This window comes from Leishmania donovani, chromosome 12 (genome assembly GCF_000227135.1).
Source record: "Leishmania donovani BPK282A1 complete genome, chromosome 12".
Lineage (NCBI taxonomy): Eukaryota > Euglenozoa > Kinetoplastea > Trypanosomatida > Trypanosomatidae > Leishmania > Leishmania donovani.
The window spans coordinates 524,200-547,801 of NC_018239.1; the positions used below are offsets into that span (position 1 = coordinate 524,200).

Consider the following 23,602-nt stretch of genomic DNA (forward strand, 5'->3'; position numbering starts at 1 on the left):
CCCGCACGACAGACGCCACGGCTGCTGCCCTCGAGCGCGACCGTGGGCGCAGCAGGCATGCGAAGGGGGAAAGGGGAAGAGCTCGGCAGACGCTGTGCCCGATCCGACGGCAGGACGCTTCGTTGTAGACGACCACGATGAAGCCGTGGTGCCACGGAGGCCGGTGAGCTGTGGTTGTGCACGCGTCTGTTTGTTGACGTGTTCGAGGCGCAGCGGACGCGCTGGCGCGGAAAGCGTCTCTACTAGGGATGACGAGGAAGGGGGGCCACAGATCTCTGTGGTATCCGGGGTTCAGCTGAGGACGGCGTGATGCTACAAATGAAGAGGGATGTTTTTTTTTTCGCGCTTCGGGGTTGCACCCGTGAGGCGGTGCTGGAACGCTCGCACTGCCGGTACGGAGGTGTTTGCTATCTACTGGGTCGCTCTTGGAAAGTGTGCTCGGCCTGAGGTTTAGTCTCTCGTCGCTGCTTCGATCGTTTTTCTCGCATCTCTTCGGGCTCGGAGGAAGCGCTTATCGTGATGGTGAAAGCAGACAGGAGAAATCAACACTGTGCGCGGTGCCGCTGTGATCAGGCCCAAGAGGAAGGTTGCTCCCGTCTCCATGCATCGACATGTAAGGAGCTATCGTGCGCGGCGGAGTATGCTGGTGGTGCCTCTCTATGCCCAATGCTGCCCCGGTGCTGCGCTGTGTCGATCCCATCACCGCCTGCGCACCGGCTGTGCTGCATCTATGCATGGTCGCGGCGCTTGTTGGCCACTTCTTCTTTCGCTCGCTCTTGCTCTCACTACCCCCCCTTCCACTCCTTGCTGTCGTTTTCTCTTCTCCGGGGCTGCGTACTGCGTCTTGACCCATACAGTGACTCAGGCGTCTCTTATACAGGTGTCCACATACGCGTACACGTAGACGTTGGGTATTATACTGCAGATCTCATCTGCGTTGCTCGCGCTGGAGATTGTCGCTATTACAACTTCCACCCGTACTTGTCTTCTGTCTCTCTGTTTTCGCGACACGGCCTTTTTTACCTTCCTTGCATTGTCTGTGGCGCACATCGCTCCCATCGACAGCTGTGCGTGTGCCGAAGCACTTGCAGCAGCGTTACTGTTATCGGTCTTCAAGAAAAAAAAAATACGGCCGCCCCCTCTCTTCGTGCCGCTGCTGAACACCTTCCTTTCCCATTGGTCGTGGGGGCACGGCTATCGACTGCGCAACGCATCTTTATCCCTTCCTCATACCCCTCCTCCCGTGACGCCACACGTGCGCTATATCGCGGTTGTGTGCGCGCCCGTTAGTGTTGGTGAGAGTCAGTGCGCGTGCGTTGCCTCGTGACGGAGTTGGCGCTTTTTGTGTGTTCCGTCCGCTCTTATGTCAGCTCTTTTTCCGCCTTCCGCATCACCGTCTCTGTGCAGCTCGCTCGCTGTCCTCTACGACTCCAGCGAAGCCTCGGCTGTCTGCGCGAGGGCGTTGTTGGCCATGGCCATCACCATGCACGTGGGCAATCAGGTGGAGAGACCCGCACGCAATGCACTGCGTGTGCTCGTGCCCCTCTTCACCTGCCTCTTCTTCCTCTTGTACATCACGGGAACGTTCAGCGTCTTCAGTCGCGTGCAGGAGATTGTTCAGGCCGAGGAGACATCGCTGCGCTCTGCGTCTGGGATTGCGGAGTTCTGCAAGGATCTGCAGAAGCTGGCGCAGCAGCAGTACTGGCAAGTGCTGTTCTTCATCACGTCGCTCTACCTCACACTGCAAACGTTCTGCGTTCCCGGCACGGTGGTGTTGAACGCCGCAGTCGGGGCGGTTATGGGCACCTTGTCGGGTGTGCCCTACTGCACCATGTTGGGGACCATGGGCTCGATGTGCTGCTTCCTGTTCTCCCGCATCGTCGGCACGTCGCTTGTGGAGGCGGTGGACGCGCGGCTGATGCGCGGAAAGGGCCTCACAAAAATTCGCAGCCAAGTCTCCCATCACCGCGCGGACTTGTTCGTGTATTTGCTTTTTCTTCGTCTGACCCCCATTTTGCCGAACTGGCTAGTGAACCTGGCCTCCCCGGTGCTCGGGGTGCCGCTGCACACGTTCGCGGGGGCGACACTGTTAGGCATCGTGCCGCAGACGTACTTGACCGTGCGCTTCGGCTCGTTGGCGCACTCGGGGGGACCTGGGGAGAAGAAACGCATTGTCACGCCGTGGGACACGCTGCTGCTGGCCGTCACCGGAGTGAGCATCCTCGTCGGGTTCCGGCTCAAGAAGAAATTCGCGCAGAGCCGGAAGGACGGCGGCAGTGGTGGAGTCGCCGCGGACAGGTTCTCTGGCATCACCGCATCAAGCGGTAGCGTATGTGCGCCGCCGCTGGTGTAGCATGACAGCCACACTGCAGGAACCGTGAGCTGCCAAAGGCTTTGGCGCACTCCTTGCCTGGGCACTTGAGCTGCTGCCGGCGGGTCGTGTGTACGGCAGCCACACTAAAAACATCGAACACACTTGATGCGCCCACGCATACGCGCACACGGGCGCGCGACACCTTCAAACAGAAGTACTGCGCTGCCATCGCACACCGGCGCGCACACGGGGCCGATCTGCCTCCTCCCTGCGCGCTTCTCTTCCCTTTCCTGTCTATGTGAAGGAGCGCCTCACCTGTCGCAGCGTTGCCGGCGGGTCTTTCTCGAGTCTTTAGCACGCCGTTGCTCGTCCAGAGATGGACAGTTGCGTTGATCGCCATCTCCTGTACCCTCCTCTCCACTTCTTTTTGTGTCCCCTGCCGCTGTGTCGATCGCGGCGAGGCGACCGAGGAACCAGGTGCCCCTCTCGCGCCTGCTGTTTTTCAGTTGTATTAAGATCTCTACAGACAGAAAACGGTGAATGCAGCCGGGCAGCAATGCACCTCCGAACTCACAACGCAGCGCGTTTAGTCGCATGATGGACGCGAGGCGCGCCAGCAGCATGGATCGCAGCGCAGTTGCAGGCTTCGACCCCGTCTCCCACTACAGTTCTTGCCCTCCGCTGCCTGTCATTCGACAGCCGCAGAGCACAGCCCTCTCTGCCTGCGATGCTTGCACAGCCCCTCATGCCGGCTTAAGGCAGCACGAGTCTGGCGTGGCGGCACTCAAGCCCTCGCGTAAAGCGGCGTCGCCGCCGTACGTCATCACGGAAAAGACTCCGCGCCCAGAGCTGCTCGCCATCATCATGCAGCTGCAAGCGGACCTCACGCAGCGCACCGATAGCGTGAATGCGATTCAGCGAAACTTTGAGCGACTGAGCGCGATGCGTCACGCTGAGCAGCTCGAGCTTCGGCGCTTGCGTTTGCTGGAGAAGACGCGGCCGGAATCCGCGCCCGACGGCGGCGACGCTGCGACACGGCAACTGGAGAGCGTTTTGGCAGAGATGCGACACAGGGCGGTGGAGCAGCAGGCCACATTCGCTCAGATGGAGGAGGAACTGCAGGCGGCGAACCGTTTGTGTGCGCTTCACCAAGGCATAGCTCGACTGATCGCGTCGCACGCGGATGGATTTCGAGACGTTCTGCAGGCGGAGGCGTTGGCTCACTCTCAGCTTTACAAGTCTGCTATGAGTGAGCGTGCCGGCATAGGCTCTCGGCATGAGGCGACGCAGCAGCAGCTTTTATGCAAGGATGTCGCGCAGCTAGTGGCCGATCATCAGGCGCAGATCGTGCCCAAATTGATTCGAGGCGGCGCTGCCGAGAGGTGCCGGATGAAGAACCCAGCGCAGGTGTCGACTGCAACCTTACTGGAACTGGTGCGCCAGGGGCTTCGTGAGACGGCCGAGGCGGTGCACCAGTATGTCGCCGCCACACATGCGACTGATCAAGAACGCGTGCTCACCGAGGCCGAGGGCCAACGCGACCGCGAGGAGCTGCGGCGTGTGCTGGGAGAACTGCTGCGCCTTCGACGGCGTGCGACGGAGGAGGCTGAAGCGACGGCGCGAACGGCGCTTCTCTTTGGCGCATTGCAGACATCCGTTACTGCTCACCGGGCCTTTGATCACGTACGTTTGCTGACGGCAAACGCTGACGCAGCGGCAGCGGCCACTCGGTCATCGTGGGAGGTGACGGCCGCTCTGCTTACGCGTCGCATTTCAGACTGGCGCGACGCTGCGGATGTGCGACTCGTCGACTTTTGCAACACCATCGAGGCCTCCATGGCCGAAAAGGCAAGGGAGCGCGACGCGCAGACGCAGCAGACTGCACAGGAGCTGCTGCTGGACGAACGGAAACGGCTAGAGAATCTGCATGCGTCTCAGGTGCAGACCATGCAGGCGGATTGGAGAAGGCAGAGAGATGCTGTGCAGCAGTCGCGTGCGAAGCAGCTGGAGCAGGTGCGAAGGGACCTCGTGGCTCAGGTACAAGTCGCCGAGGACCGTCGCGCTGCGGCGGAGAAGCGGACTGGCGCCATTGAGGCCGCTCTCACCCAAATGACACGAGACCACGCCGCGGAAGTGCAGGCCGTCGAGGCCCATTGGCGGTCTGCCGTCTTGGACGCAGAAAGGCATTGCGAGCAGCGCTGGAGGACGATGTTGGAGGCGTATCAAGAGGGGCAGAAAGCCTCTAGGGGGGCCGTGTTGCAACTTATGGTGGATGTGCTGCGCACCCGTGGCCACTGCGTGTACGAGGAGCAGGCCGAACGCGCGGCCTTGTGCAGGAGCCACTGGAGGAATCAGACGCAGCATCTCCGAGAGGAACAGGCTGCCGTGATGCAGCATGGCGTGGCGACTGCGGTCGTGCTTGAGCGTATGCGGTATCATACGGAGGACGAGGCTGCGAGTCGTGCTGTGTTGCACGCATCCGAGGCTGCAGACTGGGCGGCACTCGTGAGAAAAGAGGCAGCACACAATGCGCAGGTTCATCATGCCGTATCGATGGCTGCTGCAGCTGCCCGACTGGAAGGCCTGCGAGCGGAGATGGCTGGGCGAGAGGCTAGGTGGGAGCAGCGCCTCGACGCACTCGAGACAGACCTTCGACAGGCACAGCAAGAGTGTTTAGGTGCGGTGCACCGCGCTTCTGATGCTGTTGTTGCAGCGCAGGAGGCACAAGCCGCACTCCAGGCCACTCAGCGAGATTTCGCCGCATACCGGTGTGGTGTCGGTGCTGCGGCGCAGCGCATCGAGGTGGCTGAGAGTGCGACGGAGAGCGCGTGTTGTTGTTCTTTATGCCTGGAGCTGTATTGCCAGCCCGTTGCGTGCGTGCCGTGCGGGCATATTTACTGCGCAAACTGCCTCCTGCGGCACGCCCGGAACAGGTCGCTGCCGAGTGTTGCTTCGGCGTTCGCCTGTGGTGCGGGCGCCTCAACCGGCGAGAATGGCGCAGTGGGGGCGAGGGCGCAGCTGGAGGTGACCCACTGGCTCCGTAACATGTCTACCCCACACGCCTCCCTCTTCTGCCCCGAATGCGCGTCTACAACAGTGTCGACCGTGGTGGAGCTGCCGATTCTCGGCGAGCTCACGGCGAAGTACGACTACAAGAAACGAAGCCTTGCAGTGCTCCTGGCTGAGCTGCGCTGACCACCTTTGCGCTTGGAAAAGGCATGCAGGGCGAACGGATGGGGACCGGGAGGAGGGCGTTGTGCGCGTGCGCGCGAGATGTCTCGAACGGTGGTAAGACGCGTGCGCGGGGGTGTTCGTCTCCCTGTCGCTGTGCGTGACGTCGAGTTGCTTGCTGTGGTTGTGGTCTGCGGGGATATTGTGTATATAGAACCTGCTCAACCTGTGCTCTACCGGGAAGCGAAGCGGAAAAAAAAACGACGGAGGCCCGAGGCGGCCCTTTGGCATAATGGCGCACGTCTCCCGTTCTCTTAATGCCCGTCTGTCTGCTACTGTTTAAGAGCGCCACTGCCGACGCGTTTTACTGTGTACCTGCCAGAGAAAGAAGTCAGAAGCAACACAATATGGGCAGTGCATGTGCTGAGACAGTCGCACACGCATGCCGGCTGAGTTCCACACGAACAATAATGCAAGGCGCATGTGCTGCTCACCTTATGCCTGACGACATCGGCCACGTTATCTTTCGCGTTATTTCGCATACTTACACATACACTTGCACGTCTGCTTGCAACGCAGCGAGCTAGTGGTGGCTGCTTCTGCCATTCTCTCACCTCCTTCTACCCCTTCACCGGTACTTTGGTGCAAGTGCACTGTGCGTCTGCTGAACTCCGATCTGCGGCTCTCCGCAGCTGCCCCGAAAATTTTTGGCAGCGCTGTGGCTTCCGCGCTCTTTCAGGTTCTGCTCCTGTGCGCCCCACTCTCTCGTTCCCATCGATCCTCCTCTTCTCTGTTCCGAACTCTGCCGTCAGAGCCCCCCCCCCCCTCCCGGCACCCGCGCCCCCTCCCGCTAGTAGTCACGCACACGAAGACGTACTCGGTGGCGAGAAGACGCCAAAACGAGCGGCGCAGAGGCCCATTCAGACATCGAGTCTTGGAAGCCGCACAAGCACCTCTGCTTATCATCTCCCAGAGTATCATGCACGCGTTCGCTTTATTTGTTTGTTAGGCTCTTCGCTTCTGCTTCAGACTTCCAAGGACGCCAGCTCACATCACGCCAGCGGCGTTGAGGCCACAGCGCACCGCCACCTCTTCCATGCCGCCTCCCGCGCGCCCTCTCGCCTCTCTCCGCAATTTTTTGTTTCTACTCTGACGCTCGGCCAGCTCTCCCGTTTTGGGTCTTTCGCGAGTTTATTCGCCTTCGTCGGTGCGGGTCGCTCCTGTCCCTACCCGCGCAGCCCTTCTCTGGCTCTTTGAGCTGTTGCGGAGTCTGTTGCCGTGTGAGAGGGCACGCATGCGCCCCGGCTGTGAACCTTCTCCATTCCTCGTTCCGTTTTTTTTTTTGCTAGCTCGTTCTGCCGTTGTTGACGTGCGCCGACGACCATCTGCCGGCTTTGCCCTTCGCTGTGTGGCGACGCGCCACATTTCTTTCTCTCGTTTTTCCGCGGATTTACTCTTGCACAGCTTCCTGATTTCGGCCTCTTCTCTCTCGGGCACTCACGTGCCGTAGCCAATCCTCATACAACCCATCTTCCTCACAACGTCGTTGTTCCGTTTCGTCGCTCATTTCTGTTCTTGTGGTCGTCCGTGCTGCTTGAATGCGACTTGCAGTGGGGTGCAGGGTGTGCGTCCTACCGGCTTTCCGTCCGTCTTCCGTCGTACCCCATCGTAACGAGGCACATGCGCACGCGTTGGTCGGCGCCCATCTCTTATAGTCCGCGCTGTGCAAGCGACGTGCTTGCTTCTGCAGCCTTCGCCTGCTCGTCCGCTACCATTGGTGCTGAATGCCACCTTGAGGTTCCTTTTCTCTAACTTTTTCTCTTCCCGACTTCCGCCTCTGTACCGTCCTTTCGAGGTGCTGAGGGTGCATGTGGTATTTGGACGGCACAGAGGGGCTCGCAGGGATCGGCGGACAACACGCCTCCGCTGACGGGTGGAATTCAGCGCTGCGTACTCTCAAGACTCCGTCATACATCGATCACCGCTCTTGTTGTAGAGTCGCTGATGGTGGGTATGGCGTCCTCTATGTCTCTGTCGCCTGTGCCGGAGGCGGTGCTCCAGGGGCTCCAGACGCCGGAGTTCAGAATGCCGTCTCTGGTACTGCCGCAGCACTACGCGCTCGAGTTTCAGCCGGATGCGCAGCAGCACAGTTTTGTTGGCTCGGTGTACATAACGATGCGCGTACTAGAGGCGCCTTCCTTACCTCTTCGCCATCTTGTCCTTCACGCGCTAGACCTTCGCCTTGAGGCATCATCCATACGCGTCTTTGTTCCCGCCGACCCCTCGAGCGCCTTCGCAGCCGCCGCCCCACCGGCTCACCCGAGCCACCACCTTGGCGACGAGGCCTCGCGGCAACGACCGTTCAGCACAGAGAAAGGAAGCTATGTTGCGTGCCAAGGCCTGGACAAGATCGACATCAGTGAGACAGTTCTGCTTGCCTTCGCCGCACATTTACCGAGCAAGTTCGGCGACACCTTCGTGCTCATTATTGACCGTTTCGACGGCGTCATCGCGACGCCGCCGGAAATGGAAGGGCTCTTCCATTCCAACTCCACGGATGCCGCCGTGCTGAGCACGCACCTCGAGCCGACCGGAGCGCGCCGGCTCTACCCCTGCTTTGATGAACCAGCGATTCAAGCCACTTTTCAGCTGTCTGTCATTGCCACCGCCGCGCAGACGGTGCTGTCGAACACGGAAGTGGAGGCGGACATAAGCGTGGCGGCACTCCCGTACGCCGCGCAGAAGCGACAGGGCACGAGCGAGGACACCAGCAACCGCCGCAGAGAGGCGCCGGAGTCGTCGACGTCCGCCTCCGCATCATTGCCGCAGTCGGCGCCGTCGTGGCATTGCGTGCTATTTGAGACAACGCCGCGACTGCACACGTGCATTGTGGGGTTTCACGTCGGCCGCTTCACCTTTCTGGAGCAGCGCTCGCGACGCTCAGGTGTGCTGTGTCGTGTGGTGCTCCCGCACACAGAGGCGAGCAGTGGCGGCTGCTTCGTGCTCGACCTAGCCACCAAAGCCGTCGATTTTTTCACGAATTTCTTTCGTGTGCAGCTGCCACTAAAGAAGCTCGATGTGGTCGGCGTGGAGACGTTTTGCGTGCTTGGCATGGAGAACTGGGGCATGGTCAACCTGCTGAAGGATTACCTTGTCGTGACGGAGACGACTCCGCTGGAGCGCCGGCAGCGCGTGACGCGGCTCATCGGCCACGAGATTTGCCACCAGTGGTTTGGCGACTGGGTCACCATTGAGTGGTGGAACGGTCTATGGCTGAAGGAAGGCATGTGCCGCTACCTGGAGTACTTCTTCGTCAACGCCGTCTTCCCTGGCTGGGGTCTGTGGAACGAGTTTCTGTGCAATATAATGAATAGCGCGCTGCTCGCCGACGCGGACCCGCGCGAGACGCACCCGGTCGACTGCTGCAACCCGGCCCCACGGCGTATCTACGACTCATTCGACGCGATAAGCTACGGCAAGGGGGCGTGCGTGCTGCGGATGCTCTTCAGCATCATTGGCGTGGAGTGGCTGAAGCGTGCAACGCATCTGCTGATGGTGCGGTTCGCCGGCCGCGCGATCAACGCCAAAGACCTCGTTGACTGTATCGTTGACACGACCAAGGAGCGCTGCAGCAGCGAGGCACAGCTGCAGCACGTCAAGGCGCTTCACGCTTGTCTGAGCATGGTGGAGACGGTGGGCCACCCCTACCTCTACATCTACGAGAGGCCGGGCGAGTCCTATACGATCACGCAGTACGTGCCTCCTAGCAAGCAGCACGGCCTCCTCGTCGAGTACCTCCAGCAGCAGCGCCGCAAGTCCAACGCACCTGTGATCGACCTCTTCTCCACCCCGGTCGGTGCATCGTTTGAGTGGACGCCGGAGTCGACGCTCAGTCGCGTCACTGCATCCTTCTCGATCCCACTGCGCACCGTGGAGTGGTCGCCGAGCGGCTGCGCCAACGCCAGTCTCATCTTTCTCGAAGAGGCAGAGCACCAATTTGCCTGTCCAACATCTGCGTCGACGCTGAGGACGACGAGAGACGACACTCCTCTCATGCAGCCAGTAGCGGCGCCTGACCACGCCGGCGTTGAAACGGGAGAGATGCCGGGATCGGCAGCCTCCACCGCACCTCAGCAGACTTCGTCGTCGTCGCTTCTCTTTGGGGCTCCGGGCTGCACGCGCTACTTCAACCAAGGTGGCAGCGGCTTCTTTCAGTGCGACTACGACGCAGCGACGTGGCGCCGTCTCTTCGAGCTCGTCGCCTTCTTCTCGGAGGAGGACCGCGTGATCATCACGCTGCACTTCATCAACTTCGCCAAATCACAGCTCGGCCACCAGCCCGGCGACACCGGCGATCGCTGCACACTTTTCTTTGAGTGGCTGCTGCGCCTTACCGGCACCTCTGGGGCCATGAACTCGTTCTTATGGGAGCTTGTCACCAACGCGCTCACCACGCTGGTACAGCTGGTGCAGCACTGCTACTGTCACTCGATCGTGAAGGAGTTTGTGAACACTCTCTACACGCCTCTGCAGCGACGCCGTGTGCTGTCGTTCCTCGCCCAAGATAAGACGACATCTTTTCAGAGCTCGATCCACCTCTCCCGCCAGCTCGTGCTCCGCATCCTACAACTGTTGTGTCTGTGCGACAATTCGGCGGTAGTGAAAGAGGCAGAGGAGACGGCGAAGTGGTCACTGAGGGCGCTGCTATCACCCGGCGACTCGCACGCCCATCCATCGAGCAGCATCTCCAGCAGCACCTGTGGTGCCGCCGCGAACGAAGCGGGCTCCGGCGGCGTCGCAAACCGGAGGATGGCGAGCGTGTCGGCCGGCCTAGGGCTCCCCTCTGGCTCAGGTGCAGGCGCAGCTTCCCCGCTCTCTACGAAGCTTCCTACTGCCGGAAATAGCGGCCCGCTGCAGTCAGCGGCATTGATTTCCGTCGCGGGGGCGCTGCCAGCTCGCGGCGAGCCGGCGGCGCTCATGAGCAGAGGGGCAAACTGGTACTCGTGCGGCTCCGTCCCGCTTCCGTCATCTCCAGTGAAGCTGCTGAGTGTATCCAACGCGTCGATTTCGGGGCACGCTGCCTCCTCGGTCACACGCTCCGTGGCGCCGCTCTCGTGTACCCTAGCGGCCAACCACGGCGGTAGCAGCAATGTGTTTGCTGCCTCCTACTGCAACCCCGCAGGTGGCGTGGCCGAGCCATCCAGCGCGAAGAGCACGAGCTGGCACAGCTACCCGGACCAATGCGCCGGCGACTTCGACCTCGAGGACGCAAGCCACATCCAGGCCGGCTCAATCGCGCTGTCGCACCTCGTCACGCAGGGCCGGCTGGAGTACTGGGTGGCAGCCGCAGCTGTCGCGGTGGAGTTATTGCGGCTGGACCGTGACGAGCTGCGCCGTGTGAGCGGGATGCCGGTCCCGACCCCAGGAATGGTGAATGTGAGTCAGGCGCACCGGCGCAGCATCCTGCGGCTTGTCCTTCCCGCGGTGTTCGCGCTCGACCAGGAGTCGGCCTTCCCGCTCATGACAAAAGTGTTCCATGCCGCGCCGTTTCTGGAGTCGTCTAGTGTGATGGGGCTCTACCGCAACTCGCGCTTCTTCTTCAACCTGCTGTCAAGCCGCCGCCTTGTGACGGACCGGCGCACCTTAGAGTTTCTTCTCCGCTACGGCGCTGAGGTGTGCGGGAACGGCTACATCATCGCACAGCTGAAGCTGCTGGCGCAGGGTGGCCCATCGGCGCACAGCGCTGCCCGCATCAGGGGTGTGGAGCAGTACAAAGGCGTCGAGTTCGCCGACAGCGTGCAACCAACGGACTCGTCCTCGTCCACGAAATTGCCTGCAAATGTCTCCTCTCCGCTGTCCTCTTCGAGCAGTGCGGCTGTGTCAGAGCGAAGCGCGCTGCGCAAGCAATGTCCTGCGGTGGCGGCAGCGTTGGATTGCATGGAGTCCAACTGCGTCTGGATGGGCTACTGCTGCAGCCACTACGACCAGTTTCTGCGTGAGCAGCTTCACCGAAGGTCGTGGCAGGCGGTGCACGATGAGAGCAGTGCGGCGGTGCAGTTGCCCACACCCTTGGGGAACGAGAGCTGCACCCACTCCGAATCCTGCGGCGGTGTCAGCATCTGAGCTGAGGAGCGCAGAAGGAAGTAGAAGGAAGCACAGACGGGCGGTGAAATAAAAAAAACGAAAAACGGTTGGCAGGGAGGCAGAGAACGCTTAGTGTGCCCGTGCGCTTACATTTTGAGCTCCTGCTGTTCTGCTTTGCGGGCGGAGGTGGTAGCAGCGTCTATTCCCGCAAGTGAGCTTGTGTGCTTCGATTGTCATGTATGTCGATGCACGTAGTATGTGCGTAAGCATATGCACCCCTCTCTCTCGCCTTCTCTGTGAATACGGAAGTGCACGTGCAGAGAGAGAGAGCACGGGAAGTTATCAAGCCGTGCACAACAAGACACATACCATCGACGGACATGCACCTCGACAGGAAAGCACACCAGGAGGGAGGGTACACACTGCTGCTTACCACTCCTCCCCTTCTCGCGCCATCAGTTCGGCGGTAAGGCGGGCGCATTTGCATGCGCGAGCGCATGCTCATGCTCGTGCAGCAGTCCTTTGCGGGCGGCATCGCCGCTCTGCTCATCCCACGAATAGCTTCCCTTCTCTCCCGAGTGCCGAGAGACGAAGAAACAGCCGCCGTGGTGGAAAGCAAAGGCAGAGAAAGTGAACAAGAGAGAGAGAGCGTCTTCTGGATCGCGCAGTCGCACCGAGGAAGAGCAGCACGCTTCTCTCGGTAGCCCGTCGCCCGCGCCTCCCCCCACGAGGCAACCATAGGCCTCACCGTCTGCTGCTCGAACTGCACCCCTGCGTTCCGTGCACTAGAACCGCTGCTACAACTGACACGCTACTCTGTTCTGCATCCTTCCCGTTTCTCTCGCCCTCTCTGTCCTCTCCTGTGTGTGTGCGCGCGGGGGCGGGTCTGGCCACCACACTCCTGGCATGGCGAACCAACACCCATCGACGCCCATCACATGTGGTCCGATTTAACCCTCCCTCCTGTGCTGTTTCGGATCACCGATCATGCCGCTGTTCGCATGCTTTGAGTTCATCATTCTTCCCTGCTTCGTGTCGCCATCTTGTTGTGTTGTCTTCTTTTTGTTTTGGCCGAGGTAGCGCACCCGTGGTAGCGCGGACCCGTGCGCGCCGTCGTTTGTTTGTGCTTGTGTTTTGTAGTACATAACAGCCTTGCTTTCTCTTTGCGGAGCGCGGGAGCTCCTCTTGTTTCCCGCTTTCCCATCCCTCTTTCGCAGTTCCTGCGATCTCTTCCGTCCCTATCTCGACGGATTCACTCCCTGTCTGCGCACCTCTTACCATGTTGCATCTAACGTCGGAGCCGCAGAAGAAGAAGGGGCCGGCGGTGCCCGAGTGCAGCCGCTTTCTCCTTGGTTTGGCGCTGCTCCTCACCATCATCTCCGACGGCGCTATGAACAGCCAGTTCACGGCACTCAGCACTATCATAACAGCCAACAGCGACCCAAGCGCCTTGCAGCAGCTGGCCACCTTTGCCGCCATGGAAGACGTTGCGGAAGAGGAACACCTCGATTGGGGTTCCACCGCTCGACTTGTGCAAGCGCAGCCGACGTCGCCGGCGAAGCCGCGCAATGCGGTGCCGCCGGATCCGACGACGCTAGGCAGCGTCTCTGCTCATGCACACAGCCGGACAGACTCGGAGAATATGCTCAGCGATGGTCTCTCCAAGTCGCTCACGGACATCTCCACGAACGGGGTGGTCGGCAACTCGTCTGCTGCCTCGTCGTCTTCCTCTCGCCGCCGGCCCCATCGCCGTCACCACCGCCGCAGCGGCACCGTGTCTGACGTGCCGTCCAAGGATGATGCTACTGCGGCGCTGAGCGCGTCCCGCCCGGTCCACAGCTACCACATGTGGACGCAGTTTCACGTGATGGAGATGGCGTACAGCACCGGCTCAAACAACTTTGTCCACATCACAGAGCGCTTCCTGGAGTACCAGCAGATGTTTCCCATCGTCTACTGCTGTGACGTGAATAAGGTCGACTGCCCGTACGAGGCAGAGCTGTTGGCCTCCCCTAAGGTTGGTCTCGCAGCCTCCAGCCGGTGGAGTTGCGAGAACTGCGGTAAAAGGCACAACGTCGTCCGTGAGAGCTGCCTACGCTGCCGAGCCCCAGGAATGTATTCGAAACTTTTCATCGGCCAAGCAGTAAAGGAGGTTGGCTGCACTGAGAGTCTTGTGCGCTTCTTCTACGCCACACACCCGGATATTGTGATCCACCGCGCGGAGTGTCACCACGACACTGACGCCGACGCCTTGCAGCGCGGCAAAGGGTGTGCTTCCATCTACGTCCGCCGCGAGGACGCCGCGCTGCTCCAGCAGAAACTGCATCGAAACGCTTTCTTCGATGTGGACAGCGTGACGGAGCAGCTGCTGGTCTACTACGTTTACGCTGAGCAGCAGCAGTGGCTGCATAGCTATGCGCAGCAGCGCAATGCAGGCATGCGGAAGCGCCCTCTGTTTTTGCCTCTGTCGCCGTTGGTGGTTGAGGAGAGTGCGTCGTCTTCGGCACCGGCGAGGCGTGTCACCGGCCACGGGCAGGGCCGTCGGCGTCAGAGTATTCCTGACTCCACATCCCTCCCATCCGAACGAGCGGTGCACTGAAAAGAGCGATCAAAACGCGGCGAACCCATCATGTCTCGGCACTGGTACAAGCTGACAGAGAGTCACACCCGCCAGAGTCGGAGGTCGGCGGTGGCTGCGGCATTCACAACGTAAGTGCGGAGGCAAACGGAAGAGGCGCAATGGGATCTGTGTGCGCAGAGAGTGAATAGATGGCGTGGACTGTTACAGTGAATGCATGAGAAGGAGGGGCAATCGTGGCGTCATTCGCCCCTGAGCATACCTTGAAATTTGTGGAATAGGTCGGTAGCCACTGACGACGAGGAGAGTCCGTTGTATCAACGGCTGATGCCGCTGCTGTCCTTTCCGTGCCCGTTCCCCCAACCCTCCGTTCCCCCATCAAGTGTGCATATACCCACGTCTTGTCGCTCGTCTCGCGTGTTTCCTCTGCCCCCCCCCCCTCCCCTCTTTGCACGCGCACCCCGCTTTCTCCCTCTGAGGAGGAGGGCGGGTAGTATGCTGACAGACCTTGTCCCCTGCCAATGCCGAGCTACTACTGGTTCTGACATGGCGTCAGGTACCTACGACACGGTGAACCCACATGCATTGCTGCTGGTGCCGGCGCTGAGCTCGCGCATGTTGTTTCGTCGGAGCGACCTGCGACACTGAACACGCTTGTACTATCCAGGTGACAGGCAGAGTGCCCGATTGACTCAAACGCATCGTAGCCGGCCCTTACACGGGGTATTAGTGTGGGGAGAGGCTGAGGCCACTGCGCGGGGATGCAGAACGTGGAGGTTGGCATGGAGGGGGAGCGGCTGTGAGGCGACCTGTAGAGCGAGTATTTAGAGTTTGGGGCTGAGGCCATACTCGAGTGACGGAGTCGGCGAAGTTCCATGACGCGTGTGTTTGCGACTGCTTCGCATCACGCGATGGACCTCTTACCGTGCCGGGGTTGGCGAAGAGTAAAGACGATGGTGCTGGGCGTTTGATTTTATGTTATGGGGCAGCGAAGCGGACGCGTTGACGAGCCAGAAGCGAATAGTGTGCGCTGCCCTAGCGTGTGCGTCTGCTGATGTTGTGGCTCGTTTTCCCTCTCCCTCTTTCCCCCCAATCGGCTCTCCGTTCTCCGCACTGGTGTCGGTTTGACGGGGGCGTCTGTAGCGGTCTTCGCATTACCACTATGATTCGTCGCGCACGTACTGGTTTGTGGTCGCTTGGCCAATTCGAGTTTTATTTTACGGTGTTTTCCCGTAGCTTGTTCTGTCTTCTTCTTCCCTCCTAGCTATCGCTATACGTGTCCATGAATGCGTATATGCGGCTATGCATATATATCTACATGTATATATATATATATACACGTACATAAATGTAGATGTATATATATATATATATATGCTTGTGTGTGTGTGTGATCCCTCTTTTTTTGTTCCTTTTCGAATACCCTTTATCTTTCAAAATGGTTTCTTCTCTTGTGCTAATCTGGCTTCGCCCTCGTTACGGTGAGCACGCGCACGCGCACAGGCACAGACGGGCACAATGCCGCTGTTCTCTCATATCCCATCTGCGCTTATGTAATGCGCGAAGGGATTCGCTCCCTGAGTAGGTGCCGCACGAAAAAAATGTGCTCTTCATGCAGCGCAACACGCTCCCCCCCTGTCATGTGCTGCGGGGCCCTTGTCTCCGCTTCCTCAGCTTCAAGAGTGCGCACACTACCTTTCCTCGTTCAGCACCTCTTGCCACCAGACGTTCAGCTGCACCCCCACCTCCATTCCTGTCCGCTATGAGCCCTGCTCAGGCGGCATTTCTTTGCTCGTTGTTGATGTAAGCAGGAAAAGACGACTTCCGGTGACTGCAGCTCTTCTTGGGCCACATCCGGTGGCTGGCTCGCCAATGTAGCCTAACACAGTGGCTTAGGAGGAACACAGAGGCCGATATTGCCGAGCGAAGGAGTTGCGTGGCTTTGCGTGCCTCTGAGTTTCTGATGGGGCATGTATGCTGGAAGCAGACTCGACGGACGAGCAGCAAGAACACGCTATTCCGTCGTAGTGGGCCAAGACGCTGAAATGGGGAGGGGTCATTCCACAGCGAAGGACGACGATCCATCCTTGAGCAAGTCCTTCCCCCTTTCCTCCCACGTGCGTTCCGCCCACGACCTGCCTCCGCTTGTGTGTCCCCGTGTGCGCGCCTCTGCGTATGTCTCTCTCCTTTTATCGTGGTGTGCACGGAGCAGCACCGATATCGCGGTCTGTAGGGAAAACAGGGGCGTACAAGAGTGAGTGCAGAGAAGCGACGTCCTCCAGGTCTTCGTAGCCGGCTAAGTATCCCTCCGTTTGCATGCTTGGTGACCGATAAGGGGGCGATAAAGGTGAAGGTCGAAATAAGCGAACAGCAAATATCACCGTGCGGTGGTGCTGGAGACGCACCAGCACATGCCGCTGAACAGGCGCTCCTCAACGGCTCATAGAGACTCGTAGTGTCTCTCTTCCTGCGAAGCCGGCTATTGGGCTTCGTTGACAAGAATCGTCTTTTCGAGCGCTGAGCACAGGCTATGACTTGATGGCATGTGCTCACCCCTTCCCTCATGTACCTCGCGGCCGTATTCACACGGGCACGGCGTTGGTGGTAGAGGCGTCGCCTTGACATGACGATGGCTGTCCCTACGCCACCATCTCTCTCTGTCTCTATTTTCCATCGCTCTGTGACTTAACTCACGGTTGTCCGCGTGTGTGTGTGTCGAACTGGCCAACCGACGCTTCTGCCTTTGCGTCTGCCATTGCAACGGACTGGCACGCGCCTTTACCCCCTCCCCCCTCGTCACACACACACAAACACACACACGCACACATACTTGCGTGGTGCCCTGCGCATCGCTTGTATTGGATGCGCCCAGCATCGTGCACCTATCGCATGCGAACATCACAGCGTCTTCACCGCTGCCAATTATTGCTGCCCAATAAGCCGCGAGCATTACGTGCGTTCCAGATGTCCTCGGCAAAACAGTGTGAGGAGGCCGCGGCGGAGGGGACCGTGGTGAAGACAACGGCTAACAAGGATTACTACTTCGACTCCTACAGTCACTATGGCATTCACATGGAGATGCTGAAAGACTACCACCGCACGACGGCCTATCGCGATGCGATCTGGCGTAATGCGTACATGTTCAAGAACAAGGTCGTCCTTGACGTTGGCTGCGGTACTGGTATTCTCTCCATGTTTGCTGCCCGCGCGGGTGCGCGCAAGGTCATCGGCATTGACTGCAGCAATGTGGCGGTCCAGGCACGCCGAATTGTGCAGGACAACGGCTTCAGCGACGTCATCACCATTATCCAAGGCAAGGTCGAGGAGCTGGACCTGGATGAGAAGGTGGACATTATCATTAGCGAGTGGATGGGCTACTTCCTCCTGTACGAGTCCATGCTGAACACAGTTCTCTACGCGCGTGACCGCTGGGGTACGCCAGATGTGAAGATTCTGCCGAACAGCGCCAACATGTACGCATGCGGCATCACTGACCCACAGTACATCGAGCAGAAGTTCGACATCTGGAAGAACGTGAATGGACTCGACTTTTCCTACTTCAAGCGCCTCAGCTACATTGAGCCCCTCATCGACACCGTCGACCCGGAGCAGATCATCACCGACATTGTCCCTTTCTTCTCCTTCGACATCAACAAGGTGACGGAGGCAGAGTTGTCCTTCACGAGAACCTTCGCACTGGAGGCGAAGCAGGGCGACTTTGTGCACGCCATCTCGGTCCATTTCGACACCCCATTCCACGCAGGCCATGATCCAGTGGTGCTGAACACGTCGCCAATGGTGCCGCCCACACACTGGCGGCAGACCGTGCTCTACATTTTCCATCCGCTAATCATGAAGCGGGGCGAGAAGGCGGACTTCACGATAAAGTGTGTGCCGAACCCGGGAAATCCGCGGGACCTAGACATTTCTCTGCGCATCGACTTCGATGGTGAGCTGCAGGCGTGCCACTACGACCAAGACTTCCGCCTCCGGTGAAGACGCCAGTGATGGAAAGGCGCTAAAGAAGCCTGACGAGGTCAAGGGAGAATCAGGCAGAGGGAGGTGGGGCGCAGCGCGTGTACTCGAAGTGCGGCCTTGCCTGGATACGACTGCATGCAGTCATATACATGAGTATGTGAGCTGTGTCTGCTCTCGGATCAGCAAGATGGAGAACGGTTGTGGGCGGAAAGAGCACGCGAGCCATTGGCGAGAATCCTACGTGCACAGGAAACTGTGTCGCCCACCGATGTAGGCCTCTGAGATTACGGTTCTGCACGGACGTTCACCAGTGGAAGGGCTCGCTTATGGAGCGCCGATAGATCATGGATGGCGCCCCCGCTACCGTAACACTCACAATTATCACTCCTGAAAAAAAGAAAGGAAACATGTGAGTTTCCCGACAGCGACCTTGTTAAGCCCTCCGTGACCGTGGGGGCAGCAGCCCCCACGATCTCTCCTTCCTCCACCTCTTCCCCGCGGGGCTGTGTGTGTCTTGCGGTTTTGCATAAGTCTGTGCTTAAGACATACAGGACACTTTAACGCTTGTCATCTTGCCAGCCCACGTTCGGCGCTGCGCACGTAACGTTGTGTGCCTGCCGTTCGCTGCGGCCAGCAAAAATGGCGAGGTAAGAGAGAAAAGCGCAACTAATCTGCCAGGCAGCTTCCGTCGAGCTTTGGAAAGGGAGAGTGAGGAAGAGGGGTGGCGGCTGGACGCGCGTGGCCGTTGCTCTCCTGCCTGTCGGAAAGACAGCGGACTGACGGTAGCGCGACGCGAGTTTCACCACGAATCCGTGTGAGGTGAACCTCCGTGACGCTGCCCATGTGTCCGTGATAGGGTATAAAGATGCGAGTTTGACTTGTGAGTTGGGTTTGCTCGTTCTGCCTCTCCATATCCCTTCGCAAGCATGGCTGGGTTTCCTTGTACACCTACTCTCCCTGCACCTGCCAAGCAAGTCATGATGGCGGATTGTATCTGATGGGCCATGCTGATGTATGAGCGATCCGATGGTAAGCTAACTCTAAAGTGCAGACAAACATCACCAAGTGGCGTAAACATGTAGTGTAAGCATACCCGCACTCTGCACGCGTGTGCGCGCGTATGTGAGTGTGGAGTCGGAAAGCGCACCGGCAAACTTGAGCCGTGCGTCCAGCTGTAGTGGCCGTCTCCGTTTCACTTCCTGCGTTGGCGGCTGATGTATGGCCTAACAACTGGGTGCGCGTGCGCTGGATGTGGAGGCAGTGCCGCTTCGCTGGGGACCAACATGCTTGCCCTTCGTGATTCCCGCGAACGAGGGGTGCCGTCTCTCCAAGTCAACGTGCTCTGCTGACGTACTCCGTACGACCTTTGTATCCCCTCGCTCGTAGTTGCCTCGACACGCGCACTTCCACCCGCCGCAGCCGCGGTGAACCCGCCTCTCTTCCGAAAACGCCGTGGTAGAACCTGCACATCAAGGCACACACAGGCGTAACCAGATCATTTTTTATCATGCGCAAGCCCTCGTTACAGCAGGGCACTCGCAAACCGTCGCGATCCCCGGCGGGTCCCCGCGGTATCCCTCCGGTGGTGCGCCAGGCACCCCTTTCAAGCGACCTCGACACACCGCCGCCACCGTCACGGCGTCTGCGCAGCCGCAGCAGCCTGCTTGAAACAACACCCTCGCCGCCGTCGCTCCCGCTGACAAGCGAGATCTGCATCAACGTGGTAGCAGCGCAGCCTTGTTTGCGCAGTAAGCCAGTCTTGCAGCGGCGCACCGCGTTGTCCGTGTGCAAGACCAGCGCTGTAGCGCTAGTCGCTCCGCAAACAAGCCGTGTGCTGAGCAGGAGCGAGGCTCGCCGGCGCAGGGAACACGTGCCGAAAGGGCACCCCGGAAGCCACTCCGCAGACGCGATGGCGCTGCGACGTCCAAAGGTGCGCAGTTCCGGTTGCGTAGTCAGCTCCTCGCGGCCAGCTGTGATTACCACCGATGAGCCTATTGCATCGCAGTCCTCATTGCGGATTTCACCAGACAGCTCCGCGAGCGAGTACGCGGGCGTGACAATCCACCACGGGCCGCGGCGCCAACTCGAGGCCTTTGACCGCTCAGCTGTGCCGACGCTGGTGCTCTCCCCCGTTTCAGAAGCGGTGTCTGCGTCGTTCTCCCCGCATACGCCGCTGTTTGCACGAGAGGAAGGGGCACCGCCGATGCCGAGGGTCGCCGCTGCAGATGGCACACCAATGAGCGGCCGGGCCACCGTCACCGCCTTGTTCACGCTCCCACAGACGCTAAACATGACGCACTCATCTACTCTGTCAAGTTTGCGCGAAGCTGCGCCGACCACTGTGGAGGCAGCGCCTCTAGTCCACTTGGCACCGCTTCTCGAGTCGCGCTGCACGACCTCCTCGGGTCAGCAAAATGAGGAGCGCACAGCCGGGCACCCGTCCGCGTCGCACCATTTGACTCGCCCCAGTGCGATTGACGACTCGACAACTTCCTTCGCCTCCTTGTGGAGCCCTCCCATGCCGCCGATCGCCGTAAACAGACAATCGACCCCATCCGTGCCGAGTATCACCGGCACCCCGGGCTATCCCACGATGATGGACACCGCTTTTCCTCCGCCAGCGGGCAGCCACGTGACCTGGTTGCCTGCCACCAACGCCCGGGACTTATCAGAATGCGCTCCCACGTCGTATCCCGAGTCATCTCCAAGCGAGCTGCAACCCCTCAACATGCCACCACTAATGGAAGGTGACGGCTCTCATCACCGCCATAGTTGCATGGCACCAGCGTCGCAGGGAACGGAGAGCAACAATGCCACACCTGCACAAGTCAAGTCGTGTCCGCTCGGTACACCGCCGCTGTCCCACAACCCTGTCGCTGAAAATCCATGTAGCACACCACCCACGGCCTCGGCACACGACGTCTCAGATGTGGTGCATATCACGCACACCCCAGAGCAGTACCGACTGCGTTCCGTCTTGCCATCGTCAGGGCATGCTGTGAAGGCCTCGATTCCATTGCAGCGCGTCTCAGCGAGCTCCGCCTTGACTCACGGTGCGTCTGTACGTCCAACGCTCATGAGGGAGGGCGCGACTTGTGGTGAGGGCGCGAGGGTGACCTTGTCAGGCAGCGATGTCTGCACACCATCTTGTCACTCCGCTCATCGTGCCCGAACGCTGTGCGCTAGTCCCAGTAGAACGCCCCGCTACGTGAGCAACTCCTCGGACCGCCACAGACCTTTGACGCCTACCATGTCTGCTGCCGGGGCAGGAAACTCCGTTGCCTCGGCTCTCACCAAATTGCCCGCTGGAACCCTGTCCGCTGAGCTCACAAGGCGTGCAATAAAGGAGCGTCGCCGACGGGAGCTTTACGCATGGAATGAGCATCTTCGTTTGCAGAACGAGTCCAGCGTGCAGGACGCTGTCTGACACATACACATATGAGTATGTTTCGCACCATCCGCTCGGGTAGGGGGGGGGGTGGCTGTGCTTCGCTGCGTTGATGCCCTTTCTCTCTTACCCTCTCCCTCTTGTCAGAGCGCTGGCCACGCCATCCTCCTTTGCTGCAACCCTTTAGGCTGAGTACTCGGTGACTGTTTCTCTCTCTGTGTCTCTGTGTATGTGTCTCTGCACGAGTCTGCACCTTCATCCCTTCGACCCCTCCGATGCACTCCCCCCCCCCCCCACACATACACTTCTTACAACTTGCGATGTGAACCCATGACACTCAACTCGATGGACCCCAGCCCCAGTGTAACTGAGAACGAAGAGAAATTCTGTTCCAAAGATGCACATGGGCCGTCAACAACCGCTACCGACGGCCTTAGTGCCGTGTTGCACATGCGGGCGTCGCAGCCTTGCACCTGCCCCTTGTTCGGCTTAACCATCACACACGCCCATGACGGTCATGACAGCATCGAGGCTTGTCGGCGACCCACACAGCGGCGGCGCACGTCTCTAGGCTTGGCTGATTCGCCCGGTGCACTCTTCCGCCTATTCATCCACCGCTCGGCTCCTTTGTTTCGTTTTCATTCTTATTTTTGCTCCAACACTCCGCTTCCTCCTCCGAGGCAGGGGCACCGCACCGCAGCGCGTGCCAAACCCAGGGCTCATCAAGCTCGCACTTTCCGTATCCGCGTCTCTGTTTTCCGTTTTTTTTTGTGCCGCTCTCAGCAGCGCTCTCCCGCTGGACCCCGCCGTGACAGAGCATCGAGCGAATTGCCTTCCGCAAGGAGGCAGCCGCTGATCGTAACACCTTTGGTGAGATGTGTAGGACCTTGTCGTGAACTCTCTAAAGACTGCTCCCTACAGCGCTGGTGTCAGATCACCTTCTCTTCTGGTTTGTTGCTCGACGCTTAGTCGCCTTTCCGCCTCCCCCCTCTCTGCTCCCGCCCCTTTAGCGGGTTGATACGCCACTGTCGCAGTTGGACTGTCCGCTGTTTTGCTTGATAGGACGGCTGTGCCTATGGAAGGGCTCCCGGTAAAAAAAGAGGCACACAAGGAGCTGCGGCAAGCCGTGGCGCCTGCGTCTGTACTTCTTCCCGATTCAGCAGCTTACAACGCGGACGCCGACAGAGATGCCGATGCCATCGAGATCGCTGACGTTGACATCAAAGACCCCTTCCCCGCCGGAGCAGACGGCCGTGAAGTGCTCGTGGGAATACCGGGCGTCTTGAGGGGCGGAGAAGAGATGCCGCCATGCATGTCAGCGCCGTACATGGAGGCACTGCTCAACACAGACCCCCGCATATCCTTTGATGCGCTGCACATCGGGGCCCTTCGCGCCATCGAGGAGCGGGAGGAGATGAACCGCCCTCACGAGGACTACATCTCGTGGTGTATCCCTCCCACCGAGTTTGTGGAGCACCCGGCGAACGGAAGGGTGCCCTTCTTCACGGTGCCGTTAATGCACCCGGTGGTGCGCACTCGACCACCACTCGATCGAGGCGATCGCGAGGTGGATGAGCTCCTCTCTCACCCCACCAGAGAGGCTCTGACTACTGCCATCGGAGCCGACATGCTGGAGCACCTACGCTTCAGCCGCAACACTGAAGTAATGCGACGACGGCGCTCAAAACGGGCGGCAGCGGTAGGAGGCAAGGGTTAAGTTGCCATGACGACTTGCTGAGAAACCGTCGCAGTTGTCTGTGTGCGTGCGTGTACGTGAGGGGAGGGGTGTACATGTTGCTTGTACTTTCTGCTGTGAAGCGTTTTGCCAAGCGCTGCTATGCAGGCGCGAAAATGGACGATGCCCGGAAGCCAGAAAATGCGTGCACCCTCTGCGACGCTGCGATGAGGTTCACGAGGGACTCTTCGATGCTCATGCCGATAACTCCCTTTCCCTTCTCATCAGTGTTGCGACTCTCGCTAGCACATCTCTCTGCTCCCCTCACACAAGTGTGCTGCAGGTTCCTTTGTCTCCCTCGCCTCGCCTTGTACTGCCCACTAACCCTCTCGTGTCGGGGATGCGACGCTTCCC

At 59.7% G+C, this 23,602-nt stretch overlaps 7 protein-coding genes across 7 annotated transcripts; all 7 read left to right on the top strand.

Moving 5' to 3' along the window:
* Positions 1-1,471: 1,471 nt before the first annotated feature.
* LDBPK_120810 (hypothetical protein, conserved) lies at positions 1,472-2,353 on the top strand (the record flags this gene model as incomplete). Its single annotated transcript, XM_003859152.1, has 1 exon — positions 1,472-2,353. One exon carries the CDS (start codon positions 1,472-1,474, stop codon positions 2,351-2,353), a length of 882 nt encoding a protein of 293 aa, XP_003859200.1.
* A 555-nt stretch (positions 2,354-2,908) lies between these two features.
* Positions 2,909-5,509, top strand: LDBPK_120820 (hypothetical protein, unknown function; the record flags this gene model as incomplete). The annotated part of the gene is made up of 1 exon (XM_003859153.1): positions 2,909-5,509. The coding sequence occupies one exon, from the start codon at positions 2,909-2,911 to the stop codon at positions 5,507-5,509; it is 2,601 nt and encodes an 866-aa protein (XP_003859201.1).
* A 1,980-nt stretch (positions 5,510-7,489) lies between these two features.
* LDBPK_120830 (puromycin-sensitive aminopeptidase-like protein) lies at positions 7,490-11,608 on the top strand (the record flags this gene model as incomplete). Its single annotated transcript, XM_003859154.1, has 1 exon — positions 7,490-11,608. The coding sequence occupies one exon, from the start codon at positions 7,490-7,492 to the stop codon at positions 11,606-11,608; it is 4,119 nt and encodes a 1,372-aa protein (XP_003859202.1).
* Positions 11,609-12,848: 1,240 nt separating this feature from the next.
* LDBPK_120840 (hypothetical protein, conserved) lies at positions 12,849-14,168 on the top strand (the record flags this gene model as incomplete). Its single annotated transcript, XM_003859155.1, has 1 exon — positions 12,849-14,168. One exon carries the CDS (start codon positions 12,849-12,851, stop codon positions 14,166-14,168), a length of 1,320 nt encoding a protein of 439 aa, XP_003859203.1.
* A 2,943-nt stretch (positions 14,169-17,111) lies between these two features.
* Positions 17,112-18,143, top strand: LDBPK_120850 (arginine N-methyltransferase-like protein; the record flags this gene model as incomplete). Its single annotated transcript, XM_003859156.1, has 1 exon — positions 17,112-18,143. The coding sequence occupies one exon, from the start codon at positions 17,112-17,114 to the stop codon at positions 18,141-18,143; it is 1,032 nt and encodes a 343-aa protein (XP_003859204.1).
* A 1,489-nt stretch (positions 18,144-19,632) lies between these two features.
* LDBPK_120860 (hypothetical protein, unknown function) lies at positions 19,633-21,552 on the top strand (the record flags this gene model as incomplete). Its single annotated transcript, XM_003859157.1, has 1 exon — positions 19,633-21,552. One exon carries the CDS (start codon positions 19,633-19,635, stop codon positions 21,550-21,552), a length of 1,920 nt encoding a protein of 639 aa, XP_003859205.1.
* Positions 21,553-22,588: 1,036 nt separating this feature from the next.
* On the top strand, positions 22,589-23,230 carry LDBPK_120870 (hypothetical protein, conserved; the record flags this gene model as incomplete). Its single annotated transcript, XM_003859158.1, has 1 exon — positions 22,589-23,230. One exon carries the CDS (start codon positions 22,589-22,591, stop codon positions 23,228-23,230), a length of 642 nt encoding a protein of 213 aa, XP_003859206.1.
* Positions 23,231-23,602: the final 372 nt, after the last annotated feature.